The 24592-nt window shown below is 42.9% G+C and overlaps 1 protein-coding gene across 1 annotated transcript; it reads right to left on the bottom strand.

Annotated features, from left to right (window-relative positions):
• Positions 1-3850: 3850 nt before the first annotated feature.
• sart1 (spliceosome associated factor 1, recruiter of U4/U6.U5 tri-snRNP) lies at positions 3851-13652 on the bottom strand. The gene is made up of 20 exons (XM_031572252.2): positions 13108-13652; positions 12804-12858; positions 12620-12675; positions 11739-11865; positions 10653-10758; positions 10408-10485; positions 9934-10033; positions 9581-9723; positions 9004-9210; positions 8587-8696; positions 7972-8141; positions 7358-7491; positions 6932-7096; positions 6618-6728; positions 6210-6297; positions 5468-5561; positions 4851-4986; positions 4404-4493; positions 4180-4301; positions 3851-3989 (listed from the first exon to the last, which is right to left on the bottom strand). Exons 1-20 carry the CDS (start codon positions 13373-13375, stop codon positions 3971-3973), a joined length of 2379 nt encoding a protein of 792 aa, XP_031428112.1. The 5' UTR covers positions 13376-13652; the 3' UTR covers positions 3851-3970.
• Between the last annotated feature and the right edge of the window lie 10940 nt (positions 13653-24592).

The following is a 24592-nucleotide window of genomic DNA, read 5'->3' as shown; positions in this document are numbered from 1 at the left end:
CCTCTTCAAACGTGCCTTGACCTGCTTACCCCTGTTCCCTTTCTCTCCCTCCTCTCCATTCCATGACTTGTTCCGCACAGCTTCTCTAGTTTTTTTTTTTTTTTTTACTAAAATGTTCTGTATCGTTTGTTCTGCCCTATGTAAAGCGTCTTTGGGTAGCCTACTTAGATATCGCTTTTCTAAGGCATTATTATTATTATTATTATTATTATTGTTGTTATAGGCAGTCATGGCCTCTTTGTATATATTGCAGTGAACTGTGAGCCTAGTTTTCCTCCATTTTCTTTCAGCTGCTCGACAGATTCTCTTAATCTCAATAACACTGTTATTGTTTAACCAAGGGGAGATTCTGTCAGTTGACCTCTTTTTAGCCTTTAGTGGAGCAAGATTATTTAAAGCAGATGACAAGGTATTGCTGAAATCTTCAACCATGTCATTTAAGGAGCAGTCATAACAGTATGGCTCATACGATCTCATAATATTAGTGAACTTGGCTTCAGCCTTGCCATCTATGAATAGTTTTTGAACCAAAAATTCCCTTTTAGTCTTTGTTAAGATTAGGTTGGCATCAAAAACACACAGTGATGGTCATAGATAGGTAATTCAAATTCTGAAACATTATCAATTTTATCAATTGAAGTTTCTAACGTACATCTATATATTTTATTCAAATGTTGAAATGGTTGTGGTGGAAATCTGATAATAACCAGTCTGATGTGAGCTCAGTCTTTTAATTAGTTATTAGTAATGAGTTTTTTTTGACACTTTGTTTTTTTTATAGTTTTATCACACATATGCAAAAGAACAGAAACAGAAAAGTAACAAACAAATGGACAAAAAATAATACAAAAACTAAAAACTTGCAACCATGAACATGCTGGATTGCATTGCTTCTACAGAGTGATCCTGAGACATACATTTGTCAAACATCGTTCTGTCATTGACATGTAAATAGAGTCCATTTCACCCATTTCTCTTCACATTAGTCTGACTGTACTCTTAATCTATGTGTTAGCTGTTACATTACATACATCTCACTCACAATTTTCAGCCATTCATCTCGAGTTGGGGAGCCTGGTTTATACCATCTTTTTGTAATGTCTTTTTTACAGGCCGCTATCAAGATTAGTATCTGTCTGATCTTGACACAATTTTTCCAGCTATAATACAGTACTATACATGAATTAGGTACTTCATAACCCAGGATGTTGACCAAAATCAAGTGCACATCCTCCCATAACTGAACAATGTCTGGGCAGAGTCAGAAGACATTATTCAGTTACACAGTTCAGTTACAGCTCACACAGCCTATCCTCTCTTTTGAACCGCTTAACCAATAAGATGGTGATGATTTATTAATTTCCCTAAACTCAGAAGAGGCTGGTATACAGAGAGACATATTCAAACTATATCATGATGCTCATTGTTAATCTCAAGATCAAAAATATCTGTATTAAATTGCGTCAGGCATTTAAAGGAACCAGGAATGACACCAAATGTTATTTTAGTACAATTGAACATGCTCACAATTTCACAAAATAAAATGTTAAGTAACCGCTACAGTAACCAAAGTGTACACTCTGTGTGTGTAAGCGAGAGCTGAAAAGAAGAACTGATTGTTCTTCTTTTCTACATCTGGAACATTGTATATCCAAACGTTTGCAAAAAGCATAGTTGCATAAGTTGTTTCTGTACATTTTAGGGCAAATATGACCTTGGACGTGGGAACCCACCCCGTGGTTATCACTGCCAGATATGGCGTTGGTGTCAGTGACGCCAACTTCAACCTTTATCCTTGTGTGATGCGTTTAACTTTGCTTCTCTCTCGTCTGGTAAGATGTGAGTGAGCCCCATATGCATATTGAATAAAGAGATCTATACACAAGTCCAGAGTCCGAGGTGAACTTTAATGTGAATTTTCACCTAACAATGTCCTCCTCGTTTCCCCTGAAGAAGCCACAGGTGGGGATGGTGCCCAGTGTGTTTCTCCAAACACACTCGTTGATGCTTGTTCTAGATTTTAGCTGCATATTCTCTATTTAGACAACTGTAGAGTATCACTAAATCATACTCTTTGCAATAGCCCCTAGTACTACCAATACCAAAACGATTGAAACTCATAAGGACAAACATAAAAGGGTATGTACCTTTGATTTAGATCAGGTAATAGCTCTCCCTGGTTCGTAACTTCATGCCAGTAAACCAACTGTGTTTACAGATCATAAAGTACATCAGTGCCCCTCCCAAATCCCTGAGTTCAGTCACGCACTTGTAGATCTTGTGACTTCAGGGAATTCAAACCGTTGAAGAAACTTGTCTCTAAGAAGTGTTCATAACAGAAGATATAGCTCAGAGTTGTCATTTGTTATTAAATCACTGTGTAGATATTGAGGACTTCTGAGGTGTTAAGGCTTGATTCAGAGAAACACCAAAAGTATTTTTTAACAAAGCTGGCGAAAAGCTCACTAGGGCTGTTCAGTGGGGCTTGTGCTGTCAGAACTGTATCAATATCCAGGACTCTTTAGGGAAGGAGGAACAACCACTAGTGGTGCAGAGCATCTAACTCATGCCAGGACAAGAAAGTGTGTGTGTGTGTGTGAAACTAAGAATCGTGTCCATAGCATCTAACAGGACAGCTGACTGATAAAAGCTTTGTAGCTCATAGACTGTGTGCCAATATACATCCGTGTTCAAATACTGCACTCTGGGTAGCGTCTCCCCTGCTGCACTCTGGGTAGCGTCTCCCCTGCTGCACTCTGGGTAGCGTCTCCCCTGCTGCACTCTGGGTAGCGTCTCCCCTGCTGCACTCTGGGTAGCGTCTCCCCTGCAGCACGAGCCCTGGGCACCAGTCTGACACGACTACAAGGCCAGTTATACGGGAGCGCAATGTGTATGAACATAATGCAGTGAAAGACAAATAAAAAAGTTTCTTTGGCCTACAACCATTAAATTCAGCGCCAAAATCATTCACTGCCATTTCATAACACAGAAATCAGGCGACACCACTGTACCTTCAACAGAGTTCACTGTTAACCTGATTAGCTACACAGTAACAATAAACTTGACATTTGAAAAGCCACGGTCTGCACTTTATTTTGTAAAGTTTAAGTACTGAACTGAAAAGCCAACGAACAAAATCAAGAATATAGATACAGCATTGAAATCAAATGATGATGCACAACACACGCCTAATTTAGCTAATGCCAATGATTTGAATGATGTGACAATTGCATGTTCTGTACAACTAACTAACCATTTAAAATGCCTTACTGTGTCTTCACAAACAAAGTTATATTCTGTACATAAAATTTTGAATCAGGTTGACGTTAAGCAACAGATCTTAGTGTGTGTGTGTGTGTCAGGGTGTGTGTGTGTGTCGGTCTCTGTGTGTCGGTCTCTGTGTGTCGGTCTCTGTGTGTGTGTCGGTCTCTGTGTGTGTGTCGGTCTCTGTGTGTGTGTCGGTCTCTGTGTGTGTGTCGGTCTCTGTGTGTGTGTCGGTCTCTGTGTGTGTGTCGGTCTCTGTGTGTGTGTCGGTCTCTGTGTGTGTGTCGGTCTCTGTGTGTGTGTCGGTCTCTGTGTGTGTGTGTGTGTGTGTCGGTGTGTGTGTGTGTGTGTGTCGGTGTGTGTGTGTGTGTGTGTGTCGGTGTGTGTGTGTGTCGGTGTGTCGGTGTGTGTGTGTGTCGGTGTGTCGGTGTGTGTGTGTGTGTGTGTGTCGGTGTGTCGGTGTGTGTGTGTCGGTGTGTGTGTGTGTGTGTGTCGGTGTGTGTGTGTGTGTGTGTGTGTGTGTCGGTGTGTGTGTGTGTGTCGGTGTGTGTGTGTGTGTGTGTCGGTGTGTGTGTGTGTGTGTCGGTGTGTGTGTGTGTGTCGGTCGGCGTGCGTGTGTCGGTCGGCCTGCGTGTGTCGGTCGGCCTGCGTGTGTGTGAAAGTCAGAGAATGCCAGGTTGTGGTCTCCTTGTAAAGCTGGCAGAGGTTACTTGGTGATGGTGTTTCTGTGGGGGCAAAGGAGAGAGCAAAGGTGAGATGACATAATAGTTTGCTGGTAACTGTTTTTGCCGTTTTATGACGGGCAGAGAAGAATACAATGAGTAAAGATCTAAAAAATAATCTAAAATAAAGACTGAGAGAGTGCATGAGTAGGGAGAGTAATTGAAGTGCAGACAGTCTATGTGTGAAACTCACGCGTTCATGCTCTTGCCGCTGCCACTCAGTACGATGTAGGGCGTCTTCTGGGACTTCTGCTTCTCTTGCAGCAGAGCTACAGTACCCAGAGGAGTGTCACTGCTGCTCATCTTCTTCAGGAGCTGCATGAGCGAGAGAGAACAACAACATCAGTACAGTACAGGCACACGCACGCACACACACACACACACACACACACACACACACACACACACGAGACTTACAGCTTCTTCCTCCAACTTCTTCATCCTCTTCTCCGTCTTCATCTTCCCTGAGCCTTTCCCATGGAAACGGTGCGACAACTGTCGGAAAGCCTGAGAGAAAGAGGGGACAGGCGGTTTACACACCTGTAAGTCTACCTCTCACACATACACAGACAGTATATAATATCTGCCTGTATGGTACCATATAAGCTCCGTCCTTCACAAACACACACAGAAAGTCACTAGTACTACTGGCATTTCCACTAGTAGGTACAGAACCAACACACACACACACACACACAGAACACACAAACAGTCACTAGAACTACTGGCATTTCCACTAGACTAGTAGGTACAGAAGCAACATACACAACTACAGCAGATAAGGCACAGCAACACACACAACTAGTTATGCCATGACCGACCGACCTATTCAATAAATCAATCAATCAATAAATAGACGATCACCTCTTTGGGAGTGAGCCTGCGTCCAGACTCATCCACGTACTCGATCTTGACGTCGGGCTTATAGGCGTCCTTCTCCTTGAACTCCTGGGTGAAGCCGCGGTACTCCTCCCTACGGCTGTACTTGTCGTCGATCATCCTGAGGGGCAGAGAAGAGAGGGATGAAGAGGAGAGAGGGATGAAGAGGAGAGAGGGGTGGGACACACGGACTCACTACCTCACTGATGCTTTAGACCACAAATGTGTTTTTAATCTTCAGCCACAGTCAGCAGTGCACACACACACACCAGGCTTTACACAAACATGAAAACGACGTCCTTCTCAGTCTGTCTGCATACCGCTTGCTACCGAAGTCTAACTGAATGGTGTTAGGTAGCCTGCCACTGATGTACAGGCCCAAGTGATTCACATCCACAGGGGCCCTCTAGTGGACAGAAGACAAACTGCACCAGATGCCAAATAATTCTACCAAAGTACTGGTGATATCCCCCCCCCCCTTTTCTGCTTTCCCTTTCATTTCCTTTCTATACAGGACTTCTGGTTAAGAGCATCATGACAAGCAAAAGTCTGAGAGGACTGGACAAAGAAATATTGTCAGTTAGCTGCACACACACACTTACATCTTGTCCTCGATGCAGTAGTTGTCATCGTGGATGATCACTTTTTGTGGAGCCTTCACCCTCGCCACCTTTTGCATCTGAGTGTCCAGCAACCCTGCCACAGACACAACGCCATTATTATTACAAGGACACACACACACACACACCACTTTTCACATCACCAATTACCCCATCAGCAACACAAGTAATTCATATAAGGAATTGTAGGACATGACACCCACAGACACAACACAAACACATCACTCATACACGCAACACAATCACTCCGAGACACAACAAAAGGCATTCTCACAAGATATCATGACTCAAACACACATACGTAGACATACACGTAGATCAGAGAAGCTTGTGTTTAGGGAGAGCTAGCAGCAGAGAGCTCTGTATTGTGCTGTGTGCATTTATAGTGTGACGTGACGGCACACATCTACACATACCCCCATCCATCCACACACACCCCCATCCATCCACACACACACCTGTGGCTCAGCACACATCTACCCACACACAGACACACACCTGTGGCTCAGCACACATATACCCACACACACACCCCTGTGGCTCAGAACACATAAACCAAAAAAACACCTGTGGCTCAGCACACATATACCCACACACACACATCTACCCATTCACACACACACACACACACCTGTGGCTCAGCACACATTTACCCACACACACACACACACACACACACACACACACACACACACACCTGTGGCTCAGCAGCCTCTCAGCTCACCTTTATTCTTGCAGAGATGCAAAGCGGCAGCCAGGCCAGAGTTCACAATGGGCTCCTCATCCAGGATAGTGGTGGAGGCTGTACCAAACTACAGGAGAGGAGGAAACAGGAAGAAAGGATGAGGAGAGAGAGAGAGAGAGGAGAGGAGAGGAAACATGAGAAAGAGAGGAGGAGAGGAAACGTGAGAAAGCGTTGGGTGAGTTGGAGAAGAGGGTAGAAAGGTACGTAGAGACAGACAGACAGGAGAGGAGTGAGTGAGTGAGGAGACAGACAGGAGAGGAGTGAGTGAGGAGAGACAGACAGACAGGAGAGGAGTGAGTGAGTGAGGAGAGACAGACAGGAGAGAAGAGCGAGTGAGATCTGACAGGGAGGTGATCTAGCAGGTGAGTGTACTGGGGTGTGACTCACGTCAGCCTGCTTCTGCTCCTCGTCTAGGTTGACGGTGCTCCAGCCAATGTTCTCGTCTGTCTCAGACTCAGAACCGCCTCCTCCCTCACGCGCAGCCTCATGCTCAAAGTCCTGAAACACACACACACACACACACACACACACACACAGATATTTAAACATGCACACACACACACACAGAGATATTTAAACATGCACACACACAGTAAAAGGTTTACTCCTCCCCAATACTGCGGCTTCTCTCATCTCTTTACTTCTACAAAGGACATGGATGTTACTGTGCTCAAACAGGAGCAGTCTGCTCCCTTCCTCACCATGATGTCCTCCTGGTCTTCGCGGTTGCCTGAGAGGCCGTAGGTGGGGATGTCACCCAGCGTGCGGCAGAACTCAGAGGTGGCGTTGAACACGATGTTGTTCCTGCGGTCAGGGTCATCGTCCTCCATACCGACACCACCCCGACCCTTCAGCTGCTCCATCACCTGGGGGGAGAGAGAGAGAGAGAGAAGTGAAAGAGACAGGCAGAGGGAGGATAAGAGATAGAGAATAAAGGGAAATGAGAAGTGAGACAGATGGACTGGACAGGTGACAGATCTAGGCTGACATTCTCAAGTCAGGAAATAATGTACCAGGGTCTGTGTGTGCAGGAGAATTTGTGCGCATCTGTATGTGAGTGTATGTATATCTATAAATAGCTGCGTATGAGTATGTACAGGTGTGTGTGTGTGTGTGTGTGTGCTGACCTTCTCTGCAGAGTCTTTGAGCTGCTGCTGCTGCTGCTTCTGTCTGAGTTTCCTCTGTTTCTCCAGCTGCTTCTGCAGCTCCTGCTCCGCCTCGTCCTCCTCCAACACCACCGGCTCAGATGGAGCAACACCCTCTGAACACACACACACACACACACACACACACACACACACACAGGGAGTGGGGGTTGAGTGAGAAGGAAAGAGAGGGGTGACGTGGGTGTAGGAGAAGAGAGGGTAAAGTGGGAAAACAAAATGAATCTCCAAATACAAAATATCCATTACAGTACAGTAATGCCATGTCCCAGCAGATATCAAGCAGGGCTCATTGGCCACAGCAGTGCATTACAGTCAATAATTACACGTCGATTTCTGTAACTTGGGGCAGTGTGGTCAAGCCCGTCTATTTAAACGGCAGCTGTCATGTTCACGTGAACACCAAAACCATCAGTAGGGTTGATGGGTGGGATATGATCCACGCCGTATTCAGACCTGCCTGACGTACCACTGTCCAGAGGTCATTTGTAGAATATTTAGAAACAATGCTTTTAAAGACGTGTGTGTGTGTGTGTGTGTGTGTGTGTGTGTCATCAACGGACAGACACGGCACTCACCGTCATCACTCATGTCCATGTCTGCAACTCTGATGTCATCAGACTGCTTTGGGACCTCCACAGCCAATCGGCTGCTGCTGCTGGTGATGACTTTCTCCTCCAAAGGCTCCTCCTCTTCCACGGGCTCCAGCGCTTCCTCCTCAATCTTGTGCCGCCCACGACCACGAGACCTGAGAGGCAGAATTCCAGAGGGGGACAAGGGGTAGAGAGGAGAGAGGGATGAGAAGAGGAAAGAGAGGGGGACAAGGGGTAGAGAGGAGAGAGGGATGAGAAGAGGAAAGAGAGGGGGACAAGGGGTAGAGAGGAGAGAGGGATGAGAAGGGGAAAACAAAGCGTCAGTGGACAGAATGTGTGTGTGCATTTATTTGAGTGTAGGGTATCGCTGTACATGTACATTTAAAGGGAAACTTAAAAAGGTTTCAACCCTAATTGTTGAGATCCAAAAATCCTCCATAAGATTCAATTGCGTGGCCATTTTGGAGTTGCTGGTTTAAGCTTTTGTCCTTATTTGTGTGCGTGCGCAGATCTACGTGTGTGTGTGTGTGTGTGTGTGTGTTTGTGCGCATTTGTACGTGTATGTGTGTCTGTATGTGTGTGCACGTGTGAGTGTTGAACCTGGAGCCGAAGTCTGTGATGCGTGTGTCGTCCTGCAGCTCATCAGACGGCCCCGCTTTCTCCTTCTTCCTGATCTTCCTCACCCTCTTCTTCGTCTTCTTGAAGCCGACCTGTGGTCAAATCGACAGGGATTGAACTACACCAATAGGACTGGGTTGGATGGGCACCAGGCAACATTACAGTAAATGAGTGTCTGAGATCAGAGAGAGAGAGAGCGAGTGTGTGTGTGTGTGTGTGTGTGTGTGTGTGTGAGTGAGTGTGAGAGAGAGTATCTTCTGCTCTGTGTAATTTTCTGATGTTTAAGTGTGCGAGTTGTCACCATCTTTTGCATGGTGTAGTATTTGGACAACTCTGGCTGTGAGTGAGTGTGCGTGCGTGTGTGTGTGTGTGTGTGTGTGTGTGTGTGTGTGTGCTCACCATCTCCTGCTCTGTGTAGTACTCTGACGCAATTTGGAGGGCTGGCATCTGCAGGGTCTGGGCATCGTTGCGGAGCGCCTCCCTGATGGCCTGCAGCTCGCGCTCCCTCTCTCCCTCGGCACAGCCCACCGCGTTCAGCCTGAAGCCCTTCTTCTTCTCCCCGTCGATCTCCTCGTCGTACTTTTCAAGCATGTTCTTTGTCTTCAACTGCAGACGCAGAGGACAGAAAAGGGGGAAAGGAAACGATCAAGATGATACCCTTACCTCAGTCTGTTTCAGCGTTTGTTCACAGAACCCATAAGCGCTCTGTGCTACACTACAAGCTATGCTTTTGCAAAGATCAATTAGGAAGATGTGTAACCAACTAGTGATTGGATAAAGCTCTATGCTGTCATTTATATATTCTCTACAAGTCCATAACAATCCACAGGAACTCCTCAGGACTAAAAGCATGTCAAATGACTAATAATGGAAACATTTAAGCCTATAAGTATAAGCCTATAAGTCATGCAGTTTTACATATGTATGGTAAAGCACTAGAGCACTGTCTAACGTGGTTCCCTGAGTGAGAACACACCGTCGCCATGTCATCCACAGTCTCCTCCTCATCGTAGGGCTTGTAGTCCGGCTTCTTCTTCTTCAGCTCCACATTCTTATCTGCCCTCTCTTTGTCAACCATATTCACATTCACCAGGATGTCCTCCTTTTCCTCCAGCACCCCTAGATCGCACACACACACACGCACACACACGCACACACACGCACACACACGCACACACACGTTAGTCTGTGTCTGCATGGATCACATTTATAGATACATGAATTCTTTACGTACAATTATGTATTTGTATGGCGTATGTATCTGCAAAAAAGTGTACATTGTGTGTGTGTGTGTGTGTGTGTGCTTGCGTGAGAGAGAGACACACACACCTTTGTCTTCCAGTGTGAGGATGACAGTCTGTCCCTCTTTAAAAGACTCAATCTTGTGCTGGACAGTCAGGCCTCTGAGATCACGGGAAGTGTATGCAGACTACAGAAGCAGAAACGTTATCACAACCTTAATGAATGTAGTGGAGACTTCATGTTATTCATCAGGACTCGGGCTATTACACTCATCAACACATAGTGAAGGATGAATTACTTATCAATTTATGTACAGAAATTATCAATATCATAGTGAATTACAATAACGAAGCCTACAGTGGGAAAATGACTAGTATTATTGACTAGACCCTTATAAAGACCTAGTGAAACATTACTAACAAATAAATAATTTAAAAGATAAATACTTGATTAAGTGATGAACAACAAGTCACAGTGTTTAAAAATATTGTGTTATTAATTTTTTCATCATTTACAGAACGAGAGAGTAGTCTTGTGTGAAGTTTGTGTACGTGGACCAACCATTTTGTCATGAGCAAACTCCTGTTCCACCAGACTGCTCACACCGAACTCCTCATCCATCTCCTGAAGCATCTTAGCCTGGAGGATCACACACACACACACACACACACACACACACACACACACACACACACACACACACACACACACACACACACACAGCAGAGATTAACTATGGATAAAACAAGAGGCTGCAAATGAAGGGACGATGGAGGAACCCAGGGGTGCGGAGAGCTTTGGCTCACCCTCTTCTCCGCCAACTCCTTCTCCTTGGTCAGTTTGCGACTCCTCTCCACCCAGACTGCTGTGTCATCCAGCCAGGGCTCCTCCTCCCCCAGAGTCTTCACCTTACTGGAAGGACAGAAATGTACACACAAACACAGAGAGAGAGAGAGACAGAGAGACAGAGAGGAGAGAGAGGACAGAGAGAGAGAAAGAGAGGACAGAGAGAGAGAGAGGACAGGACGAGAGAGAGGACAGAGAGAGAGAAAGAGAGGACAGAGAGAGAAAGAGAGGACAGAGAGAGAGAGAGAGGACAGGACGAGAGAGAGAGAGAGAGAGAGAGAGAGAGGACAGGACGAGATAGAGGGGGAAAACACAAAGGTAAGAGGAGTGAGAAAGAGAGAAAGGGAGACGGTGAGAGACAGATAAAATGTAAGAGCATGTAGGAATGATGGGAAAGTGGCACATTATCTAGGTACTAAACCAGATATGACTAAGAGAGATTTCACTTTTTCATGTCTGTCAGTGATCATCCCTATCTGGCTTGAAGGCTCTCCCTAGGACTCTTCTAGGCCAGTCTTCCAGACCCCTGACTCCTCTAGGCCAGTCTCCCAGACCCCTGACTCCTCTAGGCCAGTCTCTCAGACCCCTGACTCCTCTAGGCCAGTCTTCCAGACCCCTGATTCACTCTGTGACAAATCCAGACATCCCCAAAAACAGGCTTCCATTCCCCACACTCCCACTACAAAAGTATTCCAGACTCCCTGTACAATAAACTTCCATAGCCCAAACTGCCCCTAAAACAGGCTTCAATACCCCAGACTCACATGCCAACAGTATTTCAGACTCTCTGTACAATAAGATTCCATACCCCCAAAACTTCCTAAAATAGGCTTCCCTAACCCAGACTCCTTCCATAACAGGCTTCCATACCTCAGACTGCCCTGAAACAGGATGCAATACTCCAAACATTTCCTACAGCAGCATTCCATATGTCAGACTTCCCTTAAAACACAATTTCAGACTTCCTGTACAATACATTTCCATTCTCCAGACTTTGCCGACAGCAGTGTTCCTACCCCAGAGTGCCTGTTCAAGACGTTCCTTACCCCAGTTTCTGATTGAGCAGGCGCTTCTCCTTCATGGCAGCCAGTTTCTCCCTCATCTCCTTCTGTTTTTTGATCGTGACAGGGTTGATGGTCTCAGCCACCTTTGGATCCTCTTTGGTGCCCAGCTCTGATAATGGACACAGATCACATCATCAATAATAATTAATAATAATAATAATAATAATAATTAGGGCTGAACGATTTGGGGAAATAATCTAATTGCGATTTTTCCCCCCAATATTGCGATTTAATATGCGATTTTTTAATTTTATCCAATTTTTTTTCCCAACAAATCGTAATGAATGATTTCAATATGACCAACACAATATTAAATACATTTAGTGTAAAATATTATTTCCCACAATTAAAATTTTTATTTAACTGCTCATTACAGAATCAAGAACAACAAATCGGTGGCTTTGCCACTGTGCATTTAAGTAATTTAAACAAAGTCATTGTAAGAATAAACACAAGGCATGCATTTTTTAAACACTGTGTGCAAAATTTACCATCTTAAGAAAAAAAAACATATAATTTTTTTTTTTTTTTTATAGATCCCGTTTTTAATCGCGAACGTTGCCGTTAGAAAATCGCGTTCTATCATATCGCGATTAAATCGCAAATGCAATTAATCGTTCAGCCCTAAAAATAAAAATAATGCATTTTAATTGTAACGCACTCTTCATTCAAAAGAATCTCAGAGTGCCAACATCAACTAGAACCCAGGTAAAAACAATGACTGAGTAAGACATGCATTGATTTTTTTTTATCCATCTATACACTGAAACCTAGTTTCTAGGCATTGCGCTGTTAATTAACAAATCCTGATGGCAGTCACGATGTTACTCATTACAGATGCTGTGCAGGCAACTTGGCCTTACCTTTCTTGGCTTCATTCAGATCAAGGGGCTTCAGGCCAAGTTTGGCCCTCAACTTGCTGTTGATTAAACACTTTCAGTTAAAACATTAAACACAAATATTGCATTGCAAACATTTATATTTTGAAACTATGCTAAGTAAAAGCATCTAATTTTTACACAGATATTATCCATCAATGACACTTACTTCGTATCCTCAATACTAAGGGAGGCATCTCCACTTGCAGACTGTGGTCCAATTTCTGAAAGCCAAAGAGAATGTTACATTTTAAAACGATAACTTGCCTGTCAGTTCTTTCAAGACATTCACTGCAGTGTACAGCTTCACTCCAATAATATCAAAGGACACAGGACAGTTCATCATTTCACATACAACAGGTAAATGGGCTGAGCTGGATGTAAACAAACATTGCCTTTCCCAGTGATTTTCGTCACATAAGTAGGCCCAACCTGCAGATTAGTTAGCCATCCAACAGATAATAAACCCTTACCAGTAGTCTCCTCATATCCGAGATCAGTTTTTTCTTTCTTTACTCGCGGCTCTCCGGTGCTTTTATCGCCTTTACTGCGACTTTCCTTCTCGGCCCCCCGGCTACTTCTGTCTCGCGACCGTGACCGCTTTCTCTTCTCTTTGTCTCGGGTACTGTCCCGCTCCTTATCCCTCTCGCGATCCTTGTGACGGTGTTTTTTGTGCTCGCGGTGTCGCTCCTCAGCATCTCTATCACGGTCCTTTTCCTTGTGTTTCTTGGAAGAACCCATGGTTTAGAAAACTCTTTTGGCTAACTAGCTAGCTTAGTTATCCGTTACCTTGCGAATCTGGTAACTCAGCTAGCTGGCTAGCTAGGTAACGTTACCTTGCTAGTAGTTTGTCAACTCTACACAGTTACAACCTATGTGAGCGGAAAGTTGAGCTGTCTTCAAGTAAATGGCTAACATGAAGCCCGTCTCTTTTTCTGATATGGTACAAACAAACAACACTCCCTACAAACACACTTGATGGACCAACGCACTTTTCACGTCCAATGATGCGATTAGACGAGGAAGTACTTATTTAACACTGCTTCGGCTTCCGGGGCAAGGGTTATTTTCTTCTTCTTGTGTAGTTTAGTTTCTCTTCAGGAGGTTTACTGCCATCTACTGGAGATTTATATTTAACTCTGCAGGTAGCTTATATATGACGGTTTAGTGCTGGTCTCATATGGGTCATTAGAAAACGTGCTTGGGTTAACTGCAATTCAACATAACAAATCATATTTAGAAGCAAGTAGAAATTTATTATTTAAATATATTAATATATTTATATAAAGGAATATATATATTTTTAGGACGGAGGCATTGCTAGTGCAGAGAAACAAAGAACAGACAATAATAGAAGTTCCAGAAACAGCAATGGATCCATGGTTTGGAAGATTGAAATGCTTTTGTGACAAAATTTGCAAAATGGATTTGCCACTGTTACCAGTACCCTTGTAAGTTAAAACCCAGTAGGTTACATGTAATATGAGGCAATGGAGCAGTAACCACAAAGCCAACCGCGCATTTGTCTTTAACACATCTTTAGGAGGGGCAGGTTTGTGAGGTTTTCATATAATTATTCTCAATCTCTGCTGTTTTGTTTGGGACTGATCTTTGTTTGGGGCTGATCTTTTCTAGTTATAGTCTATAAAATGAAATGCAAGTGAGTTTAAATGATTGCTCTGAAACCAAGCAGACAGGAAGAGAAGCTAATGTTACAGCAGTACTCTGAATCAGCCAGACCAGTACACCCTTTCTCAGGGTGATTAAGCATGTTCAGGAATGAAAACACAAGAATTCTCGCCATAGCCATGAACAGTATTCAGTGGACTATACCTTATCTCCTTGTTTGGCCTTGTTTGCGGCGGTAGACTACTATTGTTGGCACTTGCTCTAATCTTAAATTTTCTCACGTACAAACATTTAAACCGAATAACCGTAGGGTTGCAATGTGCAATGTAGGGGGTAATGTGCAATGTAGGGGAATGCGAAACAATCTCCTGTTTATGGGAATCGAGGAAAAAGAGAAGGAAACTTATGAAACATCGGAGGCGATCGTGAAGAACTTTATGCATCAGCATCTCAAAATCCCCGTGGAAGAGGTTAGGAAAATCCAACTAGTACGAGTGCACAGACTTGGTCCCCGAAAAGAAAACAGTAAATTCCCAAGGCCGCTGGTTACTAACTGATTCGCAAACTCCAAATGTAAGGACCAAGTCCTTGGCCTCAGTAAGAATTTGAAGGGAATTTGAAGGGTTTTTCTCTCTCTTTTTTTTTTTTTGGTACACCAGACGGCCATGGTTTGTGGGAGGGAAGGGTGGGTTTTTGTTTTATGTTATGTGTTTTGTGATTTATGTTATGTGTCATGTGTTGATGTTAAGAAGGCAATTCAGATCCTATCTGGTTACATTCAGCGTAAAGATGCCATTTATGTGTCTAACTGGAGGACGTTTTTATCAGCTGCAGATATGAATAAAGAGATAGTTTTCTGTTTACTTATGTTACTTATGTGTGGGCATTAGGGGTGTAAATCTCTCATGACAAAGACGATCCGATTCGTATCTCGATACATGGGCACGATACGATAGAAGAAAAGATGCATGTTGATAAAAAACGATTCAGTACGATGCGATGCGATGCGATGCGATTCGATGCAGTTCAATAATTGAAAACACTGAGTTGTGAGGAAACAATGGACCTCATTCTCGAAACATTTTCTTACTTGTCTTATTAAATATCTTCTTACCAACCTCAGAAAAGATCTCCGCTGGATTCATGAATGCCTGGAAATTGAACAGATCTTAGCAGAACAAGTGAACTATTTTAGAGAAATGTATTCCTTTAATCAACAACCAGTATCCCTTACAGAATTAAATTGCACTTCTTCTTTCCAGAGAATGCTGTGAAATTAAATGTAACTCAGAGAGCTAGCTGTGAGGGGCTAATAACTGAAGAAGAACTGCTTTTAGCCATAAATTCATTTCAGACTGGAAAATCGCCTGGATTGGATGGCATTTGCATGGAGTTTTATAAGGTCTTTTATGAAGAAATTAGAGGTCCTCTTCTTACGTGCTTTAATTATTCTTATGAGACAGGTGAACTGTCTCCTACACAACGAGAAGGCCTGATCTCATTGCTTCTAAAACAAGACAGTAACGGAAAAGATAAGGATCCTCTATATTTAAAAAATTGGAGGCCATTAACATTATTGTGCTGTGATGCACGTATTTTATCCAAATGTCTCGCTCTCAGAATAAAAAAGGTGATCAGTTACATTATAAAAACGGAGCAATCCGGCTTCATTGCTGGTAGATATATTGGTGATAATATTAGACACGTTTTAGAAATTATTGAATACTGTGAAAAGGAATGTCGGGAAGGCCTATTGTTTGTTGCCGACTTTAAAGAAGGCTTTTGATAAAATAAGGTGGGATTACATCCGCGAATGTCTTCAAAAAGTCAATTTTGGTCATTCCTTTCTTAAATGGTTTAACGTCCTATATAATAATCCTCAAAGCAAAGTCACCAACTATGGATACCTATCGGATAGTTTTGGATTATTGCGTGGCGTTCGCCAAGGCTGTCCTCTTTCACCATATCTGTTCATCATTGTAATAGAAACACTAGCTAATCGAATTAGGAATAATAACAACATACTAGGATTAACCATCAATGGATTTGATACAAAAATCTCATTGTATGCTGACGACGCTACCTTCTTTATACAACCAAAACAGACAGTACTAGCAGCCCTTATGGAAGACCTTAACTCTTTTTCTCTAATCTCCGGTTTAAAACCAAACTATGAAAAATGTACAATCTTAAAAATTGGTGCCATCAAATATGAAGCTACACTGCTCCGATCAAGTCAAATGGAGCAATGGTCCTGTCAATATGCTTGGGATTACTATACCAGAAAATATGGCTGAACTGACCAAAGTCAACTTCAATAAAAAAATTATAAAGATGGACAAGATACTCATGCCTTGGTATGGGAAATCATTGTCCCTTTATGGAAAAGTGACTTTAATAAACACACTCGTAGTTTCTCAATTTGTTTATTTATTTCAATCATTACTTTCACCAGATCAAGGATTCTATAAGATATATGAAACAAAAATCTTTACATTTTCATGGAATGGCAAACCAGAACGAATAAAGCGGAAATACATTTATAATTCTTATGATAGAGGCGGATTTGGTCAAACTAATATATATACCTTGAATCAATCACTAAAAGCTTCTTGGATCCAGAAGGCATACCAAAATAGGAGCTGGGCATACTGTAAGATATTAGAAAACCGTCACCCCTCTTCAAAACAAATCTGTTTCCATTCATTCAGCTGGAAGATGCTTATTTCTCTTGGTTTTTAAAAGAGTATTTAAAAAATGTTTCGATTTTTACTAATGAAGCAATAATGGCTTGGTTACACTTTCAATACCATCCTCCTGAGGGACCAAACGATATCTTAAGCCAGATGCTATGGTTACATTCAAACATACTGATAGAGGGTAAACCTTTATTTTTCCCAACTCTCATCAAAAACGGGATTATATTTATTAATGACCTGACTGATCCAAAAGGAAGTTTATATGATTTTAATACTTTCTGTAAGATCTTTGGGAAATTATGTACGCTGTTTGAATACAATCAGCTGTGTGCAGCAGTTCCAGTGAGGTGGAAAAAAGGAACACATAATACAGACCGACTTTTGGTTTGCAGACCTTGCATTAGAGAGTATAAATGGCTTAACAAATGTAAAATAAACAAAGCAGTATATACACATGTTTTACATAGTAGAAAATTGACAGCCTTTCCACACAAGTTTAGCAATTTTTGGGAAAATCAATTTGATACTTCTATTGACTGGAATAAAGTATTTAATATGATTTATATTACAACTGTTGATTCCAAACTACGTATGCTGCAGATACAAATTATTTATGAATATCTCCCGACTATGAAAATGTTAAACGTCTGGGGTATTGAGGAGTCGGGTTCCTGTCGCTTTTGTAGTGCAGAAGAAGAAGATCTGTTACACTTATTCTGGTATTGTCCTGTAGTAGCACCTTTTTGGGAGACTGTACATAGATGGATAGGTCCCAGCACTAAGAACTTTAGAACATCTCCTGATATAGTTCTGTTGGGTGATTTGAAGATGGGTGGCAATGGGTTGAATAACATAGTAATACTTCTAGCCAAGGCATTCATTTTTAGATCTCAAAATATGAATGAGCTTAATCCAACTTTATTTAAGAAATATGTTAAACAATATTATATGTTGGAAGCCATAATTGCTGGGGATGAGAGTGATAGGGTTACACAAAAATGGGAAAATCTCATTCTCCGGGAAAACTGGAATTGACTAAGGAGTAAAAAAAAATATATAAATTAATATAAATATAAATATAAATACACTATTTGTATATGTATGTTTGTCTAGTTTGGTTTAGTTTTCTTGTTTTCTCCTTGTTGATATGTTTTTTGTTTGGGTTTTGCCCCCCTCAGTCGCGTCCTCGTATGCTTACACCTGTGCGAGTACGGTGACTCTGCTGATAATGCATCCATCCCACTCTTTATTTTTGTCATTGTTAATGTTGTTATTATTATTATTAATATTGTTATTCGGCCTTATTTTTTTTATAGTTTTTGTATATGGGCATGTATGGCTTTGTCTGTACATGTGTATGTGTATAGACTGTTGCCCAACTTTAGATAGGGTCTATATATGTATGTATATGTATATACAGTGGGGAAAATAAGTATTTGAACCCCTGCCGATTTCGCAAGTTTGGCCACTTGCAAAGAAATGTGTGATCTATAATTGTAATAGTAGGTGTATTTTAACAGTGAGAAACAGAATATCAACAGAAAAATCCAGAAAACTGCATTTTATAACATTTATGACTTAATTTGCATTTGATGCAGAAAATAAGTATTTGAACCCCTAGCAAAACATGACTTAGTACTTGGTGGAATAACCCTTGTTGGCAAGCACAGACGTCAGACTTTTCTTGTAGTTGGTCACCAGGTTTACACACATCTCAGGAGGGATTTTGGTCCACTCCTCTTTGCAGATCCTCTCCAAATCCTTAAGGTTGCGTTTCAAGGGAGGGAATAAGGGAATGAGGTTCAAGCCCAATATTCCACGTTACATGGCCCCATCCATAGTCCCCTCGATGCAGTGGAATCGTCCTGTACCCTTGGCAGAGAAACAGCCCCAAAGCATAATGTTTCCACCTCCATGCTTGACGGTGGGGATGGTGTTCTTGGAGTCATATTCAGCATTCTTCCCCCTCCAAACGCGGCAAGTCGAGTTGATGCCAAAGAGCTTGATTTTGGTCTCATCTGACCACATCCTGTCTCCCAATCCTCCTTAGAATCATTCAAGTGTTCATTGGCAAACTTCAGACGGCCCTGTACATGTGCTTCCTTGAGCAGGGGGGACCTTGCGAGTGCTGCAGTACTTCAAACCATTACGGCGTAGTGTGTTGCCAATGGTGTTCTTGGTGACTGTGGTCCCAGCTGCCTTGAGATCATTCACAAGCTCCCCCTGTGTAGTTCTGGGGTTATTCTGCACCTTTCGGATGATCACCGATACCGCACGAGGGGATATCTTGCATGGAGCCCCAGACCTAGAGCGATTGACAGTTGTTTGGTGTTGCTTTCATTTACGAACAATCGCACCAATAGTTGTCTGCTTCTCACCAAGCTGCATGCCGATGGTTTTGTAACCCATTCCAGCCTTGTGCAGGTCTACAATCTTATCTCTGACGTCCTTGGTCAACTCTTTGGTCTTGCCCATTGTGGTGAGGTTTAAGGTGTGAAGTATGATTCTTTGGACAGGTTTCTTTTATACACGTCACCAGTTGAGATCAGGTGTACCTTGTTAGGCCTAATGAGGACTAATCTGTGTGCTTCTTGGGCACATAACTGGTCATTGGGAGCCAGAATTCTTGCTGTTTGCTTGGGAGTTCAAATACTTATTTTTTGCATCAAATAGAAATAAAGTCATAAATGTTATAAAATGCAGTTTTCTGGATTTGTTTGTTGATATTCTATTTCTCACTGTTAAAATACACCTACCATTACAATTATAGATCACACATTTTTTTGCAAGTGGCCAAACTTGCGAAATCGGCAGGGGTTCAAATACTTATTTTCCCCACTGTATGTGTGTATATATATATGTATATATATGTGTATGTATGTGTATGTATATATATATATCAGAATCAGAATCAGAATCAGGTTTTATTGGCCAAGTAAGTTTGCACAAACAAGGAATTTGACTTGGTAAAGTGACTCTCAGTGTGCTTACACAAAATATACAACACAATACAATACAATACAATACAAACAAACAAACAGTGCAACAGTGCAATGGACTAAGGAGTTTAAGAAAGTATGTACAAGGCGGAATGGCTATATACAGTAGCTGTGAAATGTTGCACAACAGTAGTGCAAAGAAGAAGTGGAGTGCAGGGATAAATATACAAATATAAATATATATGCTACAGTGGGTTAGTTGTTCAGTAGTGAGACGGCGAGGAGGAAGAAACAGTTTTTGTGTCTGGAGGTTTTGGCGAACAGTGATCTGTAGCGTCTACGAGAGGGGAGGAGTTTGAATAATTTGTGTCCGGGGTGGGAGGGGTCTGCAGTGATTTTTCCTGCCCGTTTCCTGACTCTGGAGGTGTACAGGTCTTGGATGGTGGGCAGGTTGGCACCGATGATCTTTTCTGCAGACCTGACTGTCCGTTGGAGTCTGTTCTTGTCCAGTTTGGTGGCCGATCCAAACCAGACAGTGAATGAAGTGCACAGAACAGACTCTATGACTGCGGTGTAGAACATGATCAGCAGATCCTGAGGCAGGTTAAGCTGGCGCAGGAAGTACATCCTCTGCTGGGCCTTCTTGATGATGGTGTTGATGTTGGGTTCCCACTTCAGATTCCGGGAGATTGTGGATCCCAGAAACCTGAAGGATTCCACAGCCAACACAGTATTGTTGAGTATGGTGAGGGGGGGCAGTGCTGGGGGGCTCCTCCTGAAGTCCACTGTCATCTCCACGGTTTTAAGCGTGTTCAGCTCTAGGTTGTTGCGACCGCGCCTATATGCAGACTCATCATCATCACGGATGAGGCCGATGACTGATGTGTCGTCTGCAAATTCTAGGAGTTTAACAGATGGGTCTCCTGAGGTGCAGTCGTTTGTGTAGAGGGAGAAGAGCAGTGGGGAGAGCACGCATCCCTGAGGTGCACCAGTGCTGACTGACCGGGTGCTGGATGTTGTTTCACCCAGCCTCACCTAATGCTTCCTGTCTATCAGGAAGTTTGTGATCAACTGACAGGTGGAGGCAGGCACAGTGAGCTGGGTGAGTTTGGTGAGGAGGACTTCTGGAATGATGGTGTTGAACGGCGAGCTGAAGTCCACGAACAGCATCCTTGCATAGGTCCCTGGGGAGTCGAGGTGTTGCAGGATGTAGTGCAGCCCCATGTTGACTGCATCATCCACTGACCTGTTTGCTCTGTAGGCAAACTGCAGAGGGTCCAGCAGGGGGCCTGTGATGCCCTTCAGATGGGTCAATACCAGTCTCTCAAAGGATTTCATGACCACAGACGTCAGGGCGACGGGCCTGTAGTCATTCAGTCCAGTGATGGAGGATTTCTTGGGAACCGGGATGATGGTGGAGCGTTTGAAGCAGGAGGGGACTTCACACAGCTCCAGAGATCTGTTGAAGATCCGTGTGAAGATGGGGGCCAGCTGATCAGCGCAGGCTTTCAGGCAGGAGGGTGACACACCATCTGGGCCTGCTGAGATCCTTCCTTGTCTTCTGTCTCTGAAAGAGCTGGTACACATCCTCTTCACAGACCATCAATGCCGGTGGGGAGTCAGGGGAGGTGATAACAGGGGGTGCAGATGATTGTGTGAAGTCTGAGTTGGAGCGGGTGAGGGGTGTGAATGTGGGGTGATCAAACCTGCAGTAAAACACATTCAGGTCGTCAGCCAGTTGAGGGTTCTCCATGGAGTTGGGGGAGGATTTCCTGTAGTTGGTGATGTCCTGCAGGCCTCTCCACACTGACGCAGGGTCGTTAGCTGAAAACCTGTTTTTCAGCTTTTCAGAGTAGCTTCTCTTTGCTACTCTGATCTCCTTAGTCAATGTGTTTCTGGCCTGGTTGTACAGGATCCTGTCCCCACTCATGAAGGCCTCCTCTTTGGCTTGACGAAGCTGCTTGAGCTTTGCTGTGAACCACGGTTTATTGTTGTTAAAGATGCAGTACGTTTTGGTGGGTACACACGTCTTCACAGAAACTAATGTATGACGTCACAGTGTCAGTGAGTTCGTCTAGTGATGTAGATGCAGCCTCAAAAACACTCCAGTCAGTGCAGTCAAAGCAGGCCTGTAGCTCCAGCTTTGACTCGTTGGTCCATTTCCTCACAGTTTTCACCACAGGCTTTGCAGATTTAAGTTTCTGCCTGTAGCTTGGGAGGAGATGAACCAGGCAGTGATCGGAGAGTCCCAAAGCTGCACGCGAAACAGAGCGGTATGCATTCTTCAGTGTTGTGTAGCAATGGTCAAGTGTGTTTTTGTCCCTGGTGGGACACTTAATGGGCTGCCTGTATTTCGGAAGTTCGCAGCTGAGTTTTGCTTGGTTGAAATCCCCAAGTATAATCAGAAGAGAGTCTGGGTATTTTCGCTCCGTGCTGGTTCTCTGGTCAGCCAGGTGCCGTAGTGCCTCGCTAACGCAGGCTTGAGGTGGTATGTAGACACCGACCAGAATGAAAGAGGAAAACTCCCGCGGTGAATAAAATGGCTTGCAGTTAATGAAAATGGATTCTAGGTGAGGAGTGCATATTTTCCATAGCACTGTGGCATCTATACACCAACTTTCATTAATATAAAAGCAGATTCCACCTCCCCTTGTTTTCCCCCGTTAATTCCTTAACGCGGTCCGCGCGGTGGAGTTGGAAGCCTGGCAGATGGAGGATGCTGTCAGGGATGTACTCACCAAGCCATGTTTCAGTGAAACACAGGGCGGAAGATCCTGATATATCCCTGTTTATTTTGTTGAGGAGCAGCAGTTCGTCCATTTTGTTGAGCAGAGAGCGGACATTTGCCAGATGTAACGAGGGGAGCGGAGTTCGGAACCCCCGCTCTCGCAGTCTAACCAGCGCTCCGGCGCGCTTCCCTCGCCTGCGTCTCCTCCAAGCTCCACAGAGAGCTGCTGCTCCACCAACCAATATCTCCAAAAAAGTTTCTGGGTCTGTAAAGTCTGGTGAAAGGGTTTGAGGAAAGGAATGTCGAACATTCATGGGTTCTTCTCTTGAAAAAGTAATCGTAGAAGGATTGCTGAAGACCGTACAAATAAACAAAAACATAAAAAACATCCGCAGCGCCATCTTGGTTTTTCCCATATATATGTATATTTATATATATATATGTATATTGTGTTATTATATATATGTGTAGAAAGAAATAGGAATAAAAGATAAATGATAATAGTGATAAAAAATAATAATAATAATAATAATAGCAGTCCCCCAATTGAGGGGGGGGGGGTGGTGGCGGGATTTAAAAAAAAAAAAACATTGCCCTGTGTGGTTCACGCTCATTAATGTTTCCATGACAACAGTCTTAAGCTTGCACCGTAGCCCACAGAGCAGAGAAGGACAGCGGAGAGCAGCATTTCACAGAGCAAGCACACAGACCGAAACACACACGAATCAAATTACTCCAAAACAGGACTATAATGCTTGTGAGTCAAGCTTATTCACACACACATTCACGCTACTATGCATATTAAATAAAATAAGATATATTTTGCCACAAAGCACAGATTGAGCTTTCTGCAAAACAGCACCATGGGGATCTGGTGGGGCAGTGCCCCACGTGCCTCTAATGTAGAAACACCACTGCACAGTAGTAAGCTAATATAAGGCTATTTAATATTCAGTTTATGTATCAGTGTTTCCCACAGGAAATGTGTTAGTTAGGCTTATGATTGTCCTGGGAGATTACTGAAAAATGTATCACGCCAAAATAATGCATGTAGTCCTTAGTGTCACATTTGTTTTGAGCTGTCCTGTTGGCTTGAATGCGATATTGATGACATGTCCAATTATTTTCAAATCATCATCTAATTTTAAAGCAGCACAATGGAGGAATTGCTAATCGCTAACGGCTAGTAGCATGCTACCATTAGATAGGTGGCTCAGACACCTTGCAAATCTTCTCAGACATATTTTTCAGTTACAATAAAAGTGTTTTTACATTATACAGTGTCTATTTCTCGGTAAAATCGGAGCAAAAAAAAGTAAGGGAACAAGGAGAAAGGGCCATTACAGCTGTTTACAGTGCACTAAAAATACCCACGTATGTACCTGCCCCTTTTAATTTTTAAAGCTGAACTATATCTATATTCTTTCACTTTGAATTGAAAAGCTATAAAACACTATATATACAGTATATTTACTAACCCTCAGCACAGATGATTGAAGGTGTTCCATGAAATAAATATGACATTTTGAGTTTTTTATTTGTTATTTTAACAGGTTTACTCCTGTCGAGCTTGCATTTCTGGCAGAATATGCGAAGACTATGAACCTAGTTGCAAAGGCCCTTGATGAGAGACGAATGTGCAAATGGGGTGGAGGTCTACTTGAATTCCAATAAAGTTTGAGAAAAACATGCTCTTCGAGTTTGTCGTCTTTGACAGCATTATTATATTTTTGTATGACATTTTTTACCATGTCTTGGGCTCCATGTAGCACTCATCAGCTATTAGATTAAGCTTCTATTTCTTACAGTCAATTATATTAAGTCCAACTAGTTTAGCTTTAAATGTTTTATTTTTTATTTTTATTAAGGTTACTTTTTACTTTTTTACTTTAAGTACATTTTAGAGCCTGTACTTTTTAACTTTTACTTGAGTAAAGAGGTTAAGTCGATACTTCAACTTTTA

This window comes from Clupea harengus, chromosome 8 (genome assembly GCF_900700415.2).
Source record: "Clupea harengus chromosome 8, Ch_v2.0.2, whole genome shotgun sequence".
NCBI classification, from domain to species: Eukaryota; Metazoa; Chordata; class Actinopteri; order Clupeiformes; family Clupeidae; genus Clupea; species Clupea harengus.
This window is presented reverse-complemented; position numbering and strand designations above follow the sequence as displayed.

Coding starts and splice junctions, on each gene's coding strand:
- sart1 (XM_031572252.2), bottom strand. CDS start 13,375: ATGGGTTCTTCCAAGAAACACAAGGAAAAGGACCGTGATAGAGATGCT. Junction 10,759..11,738: donor CTGCTCAATCAGAAACTGGG/GTAAGGAACGTC, acceptor CTGTCCTTCCAG/TAAGGTGAAGACTCTGGGGG. Junction 6,298..6,617: donor AGGAGCAGAAGCAGGCTGAC/GTGAGTCACACC, acceptor CCTCTCCTGTAG/TTTGGTACAGCCTCCACCAC.